This window comes from Oryzias latipes, chromosome 21, assembly GCF_002234675.1.
Source record: "Oryzias latipes chromosome 21, ASM223467v1".
NCBI classification, from domain to species: domain Eukaryota; kingdom Metazoa; phylum Chordata; class Actinopteri; order Beloniformes; family Adrianichthyidae; genus Oryzias; species Oryzias latipes.
The window spans coordinates 11,871,802-11,881,853 of record NC_019879.2 but is presented as its reverse complement, the minus strand read 5'-3'; the positions used below and the strand labels follow the sequence as shown (position 1 = coordinate 11,881,853).

General features: G+C 41.6%; 1 protein-coding gene across 2 annotated transcripts; it reads left to right on the top strand.

The window, feature by feature from the left end:
• The first annotated feature begins 5,955 nt into the window (after positions 1–5,955).
• On the top strand, positions 5,956–9,670 carry LOC101162820. Of its 2 annotated transcripts, none has more exons than XM_023951146.1 (5): positions 5,956–6,756; positions 8,093–8,270; positions 8,361–8,508; positions 8,669–8,778; positions 9,097–9,670. In XM_023951146.1, exons 2-5 carry the CDS (start codon positions 8,112–8,114, stop codon positions 9,382–9,384), a joined length of 705 nt encoding a protein of 234 aa, XP_023806914.1. In that variant the 5' UTR covers positions 5,956–6,756; positions 8,093–8,111; the 3' UTR covers positions 9,385–9,670. The 2 variants fall into 2 exon arrangements, 1 of the variants encoding a protein (XP_023806914.1); XR_002872553.1 differs by lacking the exon at positions 9,097–9,670 and adding an exon at positions 8,922–9,090 and having other exon boundaries at positions 5,958–6,756.
• The last annotated feature ends 382 nt before the right edge of the window (positions 9,671–10,052 follow it).

The following is a 10,052-nucleotide window of genomic DNA, read 5'->3' as shown; positions in this document are numbered from 1 at the left end:
TGCTGGACGTGTTCATCCCAAGACCGGCTGAAGACAACAATGTCATCAATGTAGGCCGCTGCATAGTCCTCCGCTCCTCTCAACACTTCATCCACCAACCTCTGGAATGTCGCAGGCGCTCCGTGCAGACCAAATGGCATTACTCTGAACCTGAAGAGACCGGTAGGAACTCTGAATGTGGTCAGATCTTTTGAGTCTTCTGTTAGTGGTACTTGCCAGTACCCTTTACAAAGGTCCAAGGTTGTGAGAAAGGTGGCATTTCCCAGGCGCTCAATCAGTTCATCCACCCTAGGCATAGGATAGGAGTCAAAAGCAGAAACAGCGTTCAACTTTGAGAAGTTAACACAAAACCTGAGGTTTGGATCATCCTTCTTGGGTACCAGGACCACAGGACTGCACCATTCACTGCGAGAGGGTTCAATAATGCCATTTGCGAGCATCTCTTGTACATCGTCCTTTAGCTGGGGAACCAGACGAGCAGGGATGCGACAGGAAGTGTCCCTCACCGGCTTTTGAGCAGTTGTTTTAAGGCGAATCCGATGTTCAATCAAGTGCGTACAGCCTGGTTTTGAACTGAAAACCCCTCTTGGAATGCACGTTTCAAGCTGCTGGCGTTTCTCCGCTGGAAGATGACTTGAATCAGGAAACCGAATCTCTTTTGATGTTGGGAGGTACTGCTCCTCAACCTCTTCATCTTGCACAGCACGTGCCCACAAAGCTGTAGAATGTTCCTCTTCAGACCACTTTTTCAGCAGGTTCACACGAAACACTTGATGTTGTTTCCGACGTTCTGGAAGGAAGAGTTCATAGGTTACAGGGCCCGTTTTCTTTGTTACCGTGTAGGGACCTTGCCACTTTGCCAGAAGGCTGCTTTCAGATGTCGGCAACAGCAACAGAACCTTTTGGCCTTCCTGGAAAATTCTCCTCCTGGAAGCTTTGTCATAGTGATGTTTTCTGCTTCTTTTGGACTTGGGTCATATGGGCAGTTGCTAATGCTTGAAAGTTTTCAAGTTTGTCTCTCATTTTCAGAACATAAGACAGCTCACCACACTTCTGCTGTGGGGCAGGACCCTCCCAGGTTTCCTTCAGAACATCCAAGGGGCCCCGCACCGGGTGTCCATACATCAGTTGGAAGGGCGAAAAACCTGTGGATGCCTGAGGAACCTCTCTGTAGGCAAACATCAAAAATGGAAGCCATTGATCCCAGTCCGAGCCAGTGTCATTGACAAACTTTCTCAACATAGACTTCAAAGTCTTATTGAAACGCTCCACAAGGCCGTCCGTCTGGGGATGGTAAGGACTGGTCTTCACTCCTCGAATTCCGAGCAGCCTGTAGACATCCTTTAACAGATTTGAGGTGAAGTTGGTGCCCTGATCTGTAATGATCTCACATGGAATTCCAACTCTGGAAAACAGCTGGATGAGGCAGTTGACTATTTGGCGGGCTTTAATCCTTTTCAAAGGGAAAGCTTCTGGGTACCTTGTGGCATAGTCACACACTACTAGGATGTATTTATGACCTGTACCACTTCGTTCTAGTGGGCCTACAATGTCCATAGCAATGCGAGCAAAAGGTACATCTATGATGGGCATAGGAACAAGTGGAGCTCTTTCCCCCTTTCCAACAGGTGCCGTCAACTGGCATTCAGGACAAGACTGACACATCTTCACTGTATCTGCATACTGATTTGGCCAGTAGAAACGTGGAACCATACATGAGAATGTTTTCATTTGACCTAAGTGTCCTGCCCAGGGAATCGAATGACTTAGTTTAAGGATTGTAGGCCTCAAACTCTGCGGAACAACCAATTGGTCTCCGATTCAACTATGGCGATAGAGTAGACCACCTTTAACAACAAATACCTCCCGTCGAGGGCCAGATACTTGAGTTGAGTCAGGGACGCACGCAGCAAACAAATGCTTAAGTGAAGGGTCTTCTTTCTGCATTTTTGAGACATTACTTGGGAGAGTAAAAGTGTCATTTTCTGCTGGACCAGAAAGTACATTAGTTAGTTTGGTACCCCTAACCTTGTCCTGTCTTCGCTGTGATCTAGTTTTTCGTTCCTTAGACTTAGAACAAGTCTCGAACCCGGATGCATCTCCATCAGCAAATGACAACTCTCTCCATGCATTTGATGACATATCCTGTTCTTTCTTACTTCTAGATCTAGTAACAGCCAGAAAACATTTTTCACAGTTCAGAACTTCCTGCGATTGCTTAGCTATCAGTTCAGCAAGAATAGGGAGATCACTACCTAATACCACCGGGTAAGGCAGTTTTTCCAACACACCAACTCTTGAAGAAAATGGCTTCCCTTCGACCAGAAGTTCTATTTCAGCAATAGGGTATTGAACTCTGTCACCATGAATACAATAAATGTCAATTGTACCCTCAGAAAACATAACACCTCCTGGAAGACTGTCTTGTCGAACCAGGGTGCGGTTACTTCCTGAATCAAGGAGGGCTTCAAAGTGTTTGTCTTCAATTTTTACACCAACTGTAAGTTTTTCCAACCCAGTGTCTGTTACATGGTTCTCCAATTTACTTACAGGTTCCATTGAAGCACAACACATGTAGTTTTTAGCATGTAAAGTTGGACATTCATTTTTAAAGTGACCCAGCTGACCACAAACATGACATGCTAATTTAGCCTTGTCTTTTGCTTCCCATTTATACATTCTAGGTGGAACAGACATAGTCTGGTTGTGAAGTCTTTCTGACCCGCAGGCTTACCCCAAGAAGTGTGTGGGTGAGGGGGAGTTTGGCGAGTCTCTTTCAACTGACGACGAGCAGCCAGGAAGGATTCAGCCAGGTCCGCTGCTTCCTTTGATGTCTTCGGGTTCCGCTCCTTTATCCACGTACGCAGTTCTGGGCTCACCACCTTCAGAAACTGCTCCATGATGATGGTGTCTCCAATTTGTTCCTTCGTCTTTCCACTAGGACTCATCCATTTCACATACAGGTCTTTGAGACGAACCTGTAGCTCTCTCGGAGTTTCTCCTACACCCAGGGCACTGGAACGAAATCTCATCCGTTATGTCTCTGAATTGATCTCAAACTTCTGTAACAGAGCATACTTGACACAAGCATAGTCCATTGTGTCATCAGCATCCATTGCAACATATGCTGAGCGTGCTTTACCAGTCAATAAAGGAGCAAGGTGTAAGGCCCACTCATCTTGAGGCCACCGGCAGGCCTGAGCGATTCTTTCAAAGGTGATTAAATAATGTTCAATGTCCTCACCATCATTGTAGGGCTGCATTTTGGGGCTTTTCCATCCTGGATACCTCTCAAAACTGGAGTGCCGATGTCCCACTGACCTGTATTGAGAAGGTGAACCACTCTCCGCTGCTTGAAGAATGGGGGATGTGGAGCCAGCCAGCACTTCTGTCCGCTCCTGACGGTCCTTCTGAACCTCCTGCTGGAGTTGAACAAACTGGTGCTGGATTCTTCTCCACCGGTCCTCCTGACGCCTGTCCTCCTGACGCCAGTCTCGCTCTGCTTGCTGTTGCAGCAGGCCACGAAGAAGACTATTAAGTTCAGCCTCACTGCCGGCATCTTCAGATTGGCCACCTGCTGCACCCGGCTGGTCACCAACATCCGAGGAAACTTCTGGGCGGCTCTCATTTGGAGGTTTCTTTTGCCTGGTTGTCATCTTTGTGCTGCCTCCTACAGGCCTTCAATCCCACTTCTGACACCAAAATGTCACACTGTGATGTGACAAGAGTGGCCTGGTGTACATAGGAGGCAGATGACTCTTAAGTTCAGGAACAGGTTTTATTCTCTGGTCTCACACTCTGGCTGCACAGCTCACACATCCCTCCACACTGAGCTCCTTCTCTTTTATTGGCTCCAGTTAATTGGCTGGCCACACCCAGGAAGGAAGTCACATTTAAACAAACATTTCAAATAACAAAAGATAGAAATGTCTTGTAAATAATACAGTTAAAGTCCTGCAAATAAAGACATACATAAATAAAAAAACTGAAATCATTACAACAAAATGTATATACAAAGAAATCCAAATTCTTTCCACTTCCTGTGCCCAACTATTAAACAGGAAGTAAGGCCTTGGCCACCATTTTGTTCCTTGGGCAACAGGAAGAGAAGGTGAGAAACATTACAAAAATCAAAGAGGTGATTATGCATTATGTGTTTAAAGGTGATGAGTTATGACAGACGGGTGACAAGTAGAAAACTACTTTGTCACATACATATATACACATAAATTAAAAACATATATATATATATATATATATATATATATATATATATATATATATATATATATATATATATATATATATATATATAAAATTAGTAAAGTATTGAATATTTCTTCAGTGGACCGCCTTCTTCAATTAATTTCCTTAACCCGCTCTATCCCTGCTATAACCTGCGTGCGGTGTTTTCATCTTTGTGCTGTGCTGGAGCGCCCCGACTATTGAGTCAACCTGCTGCTATGATGACCGTATTTTGCACTGTGTAGGACACATTGAGGAGCGCAGGGGAAAACAACCTTCAGCTGTGGAGGATGTGAAGAGGTGAACAGGTACAGAGGGGAGGGGGGGGGGCATGGCTTTGGCTTCAAACTCTGTCAGATGGAAACACGGACGTCAGATTAAGACGCAGCTTTCACTGCGGAAGTTGAAGCAGAGACTTTCTCTGTGATGATTTTATGAACTCAAAATGTGCTGCTGCGACGTCATTTCCGGGTGAGATATTCCCAGTGCTAGTCGTGTGTGACTGCTGTCCTCTTGTTTGGCATTAGCCTTACTACTATTGCTTACTCTAAGGGTTATCTGGGTTAATATTCACATCTAGTACCTTTTATTAGCGAATTCACCACTGTTAAACCGCTTGCTGTTCACTTTCTCATTTTGCTAAATAGACCACTTCTCTTTACCTAAACACCGCTAGCCTTAGCTTAAAACCTAGCATGGCCACCACTCCTTCCGCCTCTCCTCCTCTCTCCTGCCCCATGTGCCATATGTTTAGTGATGATCCTGCCTCCTTTAGTGAAGATAGCGGTAGGTGTGTTAAGTGTAGTCTTGTGTTAGACTTGGAGGCCAGGCTGGAGCAGTTAGAAGCGCGGCTCCACACAGTGGAAGCTAAGCCGGCTAGCCAGGTCGTTACTCGTAGTGCGGGCTGCGCTACCAGGGCTAACTTAGCTAGCACCCCAGCGCCCTCCCAACAGCCGGGAGACAGTCAGGGGTTTGTACCGGTTGGGAGGAAACATAGTGCTAAACGCAAAATCTTAGAGCACCCGAGACTCCACGTTAGTAATAGGTTCTCCCCCCTCGGCGACACACCCGCTGAACACTCAACTCTTGTTATAGGCTCTTCTGAAGTTAGAAACGTGGAGCTCCCAGCGGCTACAGTCAGGTGTTATCCGGGGGCCAGAGTTGGTGACATCGAGGGGAACTTTACACTGCAAAAATGAAGTTTCTAACCTAGAATTATAATCTTAAATTTAGTCCAATAATCATTTAAAACTTGTTTTAAGAATAATTTACTATGCAAGAGAAGAATTCATTAGATTATTAATCTTGTTACAAGATTATTAGTCTTTTATTTCTTACTTAGTTTTATAAAGGCTAAAATTAGTCATTTTACATGTACAACAAGATAAATTACTCGCAGAGGCTTGAATTTTTATTTTGTGACCACTTTTAGCTGTAAAGACTTGTTTCAAGACCTAGTAACATGTGGACTTGAACACTGCAACAGCAACAAAGCTGTTAAGAAAAGTAATATTGCTATACCTGTTCTGTAACCCTTGTGCTATCCTAGGCACTTTAACATTAGGAGTTGGGTCATCTAGACCCACTAGACAGTGCTCTGAACCTTTTTTCTTCAATGATTTTTGATCTTCACTGGTGTCCATGGATAACATGAAATCTTTCCACCTTTGTCATGGTAGGGAGAACATGTCAATGGAAGGGGGGGGGGGTCATCTAAGATAGATAGAAAAAGGGATAACCCTTGTGCAAATCAGTAACAGAACACAACTGTCACAAAACCTTCCAATCTTTCCTGTAATGTGTTCCAAATTAATTATTTCTGAGACAAGGCCCAACTCCTTCTCATGTAAAAATATATGGGATGCTCTGTGCTGATATCATTTTGACAGCATTCAAAAAGCTGATTATGGTTGACAAGTGATTAACAGACATTTCTGAAGTTTAGTTTAGATGACCATTGTTTAAAAAATGTGCTTTGACTCAAACATAATACACATATGTCTAAACAACCAAGATAAATAATTTTAACAGGGAGATGCAAAGGCAGTGTTGCTTAGGAATTACAGTTTTCTAAGGAAACAATGGCTTAAATCGTTTCAGATGCTGTTCAATCAGATTTGTAAGTCTTAATACGCTCTGCATTGGTAAAACGGGTGCAAAAACAATCTGGACTATCTCAAAGTCTGAAATAACATGAACATACGGTACTCCTTTTCCTCCTGCGGTCAATACCAGCTAAGAAGGGAATGGGGGGACGGGAGGGTTTCATAAATAACACAAAATTTATTTTCCCTAGTATTACCATACAACAATAATAGAGGTGAGTTTTAAAGTAGTGTGTATAATATCTTCTAATTACATCATACAACTTTGTGGACAAAGGTACATGTTTTGCGGTAACCCTCTCACCCCCACCCCCCTCAAGTCATTTGGTTGCGCCTGTCCTGACGGTTGGAAAGAGAGGGAAAAGCAGCAGCCACTTTGAACCAGACCCTTCTGATAGCCTGTTCGGTAAGTTTTTCTGAGACTATTTTTATTTTATTAAATATTATTACTTCACTCAATGTGAACAAATATTGTTCCCCGAAGCCTAATGACAGCTAGGTATCCAAGCTAGTCGACAAGTGTGACGAGGCAGCCAGTAGCAGAGCGGCATTCCGTCTCTTCTAGGCATGTTCGTATGACCTAGCTTAGCCACCAGAATTTCTTCCATTTAGAGGAACGCGAGGCTGCAGTGTTTTCTCCGTTTTATGAATGAGCGTCACTAGATCGGTGCGTACTATGCATGCAGGCTAATATTTTTTGTTGTAGTTATCTTCACCTCCCGGAAATTTAATCAGTAATCAAAAGCGAGCAGGGGCTGTTCCCCCCGTTTGCAAGGCTCCGTCCAAGAAGTGAATGCTGGGACATGAGGTCATGTGACAGGTTTTGAGTAAACTGATAGGCTGCAACCAATGTCTACAAACATAAAGGAGCAAACGTAGCTTAATGAAATACTATTGGATTGTGGTATAAAATAATAAATAAATAAAACAGCAGTTTTATTATTGTTTTATTTATTTATAAAAATCAATAATGACTTTTGAAAGTACTTCAAAGTATTTTTACACATAGAGCCACATGATAGTTCAAACCCAGGAAACGAGTCTGGAATCTCTCTTATTTATTAACTTGAAAAGTTAAAATGTAAAAGGAAAATAGTGTAAATAGGATATCTGTTTCCAAAGGTTTTTTTGGTCAGCTAAAAATGGATCATTTTATAAACATATATGCCATGAAGAAGATTTCAGTGTTTACTCTGCCTCACAGCATCTGTTTAGCTTAATTGAACTGTACAATCTTTTTGGTTATATTCGTAATTACTTATTATTTGTTGATAATGAAGTAAAAATGGATTTGATATCAACCTTAATTCATGTAGTTCTCTGACTAGCTTTGCAATGATACCTCCCTTACTTGGATTAGACAAGTTATGAGAAGGTTATGACACTAAGAACTCGTATCTTTGATTCAGATTGCAAATATGTTGTTTTGCTGTTTCCTTCAGGAATAAAATTATGCCCTCTATGTGATCACTTAAAATGCTTTACCTTTTCTTATTTTTTTGACCTACCTTAATTATCCTTATACCATTGGATATTGATATTGTTGATATTGAGACATTACAGCTATTGTTGTTTACATTTACATTGTAAACAAGCTTTTATATACAGCAGTGTAAGATGCTTTCACATTTATGTTGCTCTAATAAATAATGGAAGTATAACAGTTCATGTCGGCTAAAACCCATTGTATAATTCAGAATATGTCTGATATCTTCACTGATTTTTATTTTTCATTTTGGCAGAAACGGATAGCCTCGATAGATGTATAGAGAACCAAAACCAAACCAAGATGCTGTCTGCCAGATCCTTGACCTCGGATTTCAGTCAAGAAAAGCCTTCATTGAAAGTGATGTCCTAAAAGAAGATGATAGACCTACAAAGATTCTGGAGGCATATCCATGTTTCAAGGAGCTTCATCATGTAAGCAATTTACTTGTGTTTTTGATTGGTTGTTCCCCCCACCGCCCATCTTTACTAAGGAGGCATTTTTGTATGTTACTTGTGTTTTAGGTGATGGAGGAGCTGCGGTGGATCCAGGATATGGGAAACGGCAAATTCAGATGTCAAGTACAGGACAGATGGGAAGACTTCTGCTCACTAGTGCAGTTTTACAGAGTTTGGAAAAAAGTGTTGAAGCCTCCCATGAACTTAAGTGGAGGTAACTCATTTTACTGTCTTTTTTTGCATAATGTTTTCAGAGGTGTTGGTCAGAATTGCGTTGTTATTATGCAAACTGATATTCAATTTAATGTAAACTCAACATTAAGCTGAAAATGAAGTTAATAACTGAGTTATTCTATTATATTGTTCTATTTTAGTTGAACACAACGTTGCACTCTTCAGAGCACTCCCAACGCTTTTCCCATCTCCAACTTCACCCCTTAAGAAACTGGCACATGCTAGTGAAGCATTGCTGCATGTTCTAGAGGTGAGTTTTTGTTCCCATTTGAAACTTTGATTTTGTGCTTGATTTTTGTTTGTCTCTGATGGTCTGTAATAACTGTGGGTAGAGACTGGAAGGAATAATGTGAGGATCCCAGCATTTATTTCTGTTTTTTTTTCTGCCACTAGATATGCAAAATGGTGTTAATGACACCTAAAAAGCCTAAATACAAGCATCTACAAAAATTATATTAATTTTCAAAATGGCAAATACGACCCTAGTGATGTTTCATTATTACTAACAAAACATTTTTAGTAAAAGTTACAACATAAACTGTTTTACCCTAATTATTTTTATCTTTAGCCAACAGATGATCCTGCCAAATACCTGAAGAAGAGATCTTTCTCCAGCCCGGTGTTGCTCTTTGATGGGTCCTGCTGTCTCGTGGCAAGTGGAGAAACTCCCATCACCACCTTTGCCAAAGAAGATCTTGGCCATAGGTTGTTTTATCTGTTGGCTTACCACTACACCTTCCATCTTACCCATCCCAAGTTTGTGGCAACCCTACTTTGTCAGTCAGACAGAAATATTGAAGGACAATATTCACGAGCGGGACACCACAAGTTCATAAAAAATGTTTTGGCAGAGTGAAACGTTTTTACTGAGTGGTAGAGCTTTCACGGTGAGAAATGAATGCCTTGTTTGGTGATGTTAACCAGAGACACTCTTTTTCTTATTTCTCTTAACCTCAGATTATTTACTAGTATGGCCTGCATCAGCGTTCATTAAGATTTAGCTGTAAACCTATGTTAAATTTTATGTTGAAATGCTTCAAGCAGTTCTTTGTATTTGTAGAAGCAGAAGTATTCTATGTTAACAGTGTATTCAAAGCAATTTTGAAAAAAGCAATATAAATAAATATTGTTAAGTACAGTGATCCCTTGCTATAACGCGGTTTACTTTTCACGGTTTCGCTACTTCACGGATTTGCATTGTGCATTGTGTTCTGCATTCTGATTGGCTAAAAAAGTCACTCCGCTTCTTCTCTACCTGCGCGTCAATAATGTTGCAGTTTAATATGTACACGTACGTAAATCAGCTTTCCAAATTACGTACATGCAAATCATCTTGCAATTTCAAGTTTCTCTAAAACCCATAGAAAAAGAGCAACACCAACTGTCAATCACTATGTTCTTCTCCCGAACAAACACAGCTGCACCGCGGGCTTGAGAAGGAGAAAACACTGCAACTTCTCAGACTGAAGAGCATTGAAATACACCTGAGCCACTATTTGTCCGTTTGTACTTTGTATTTTTTTC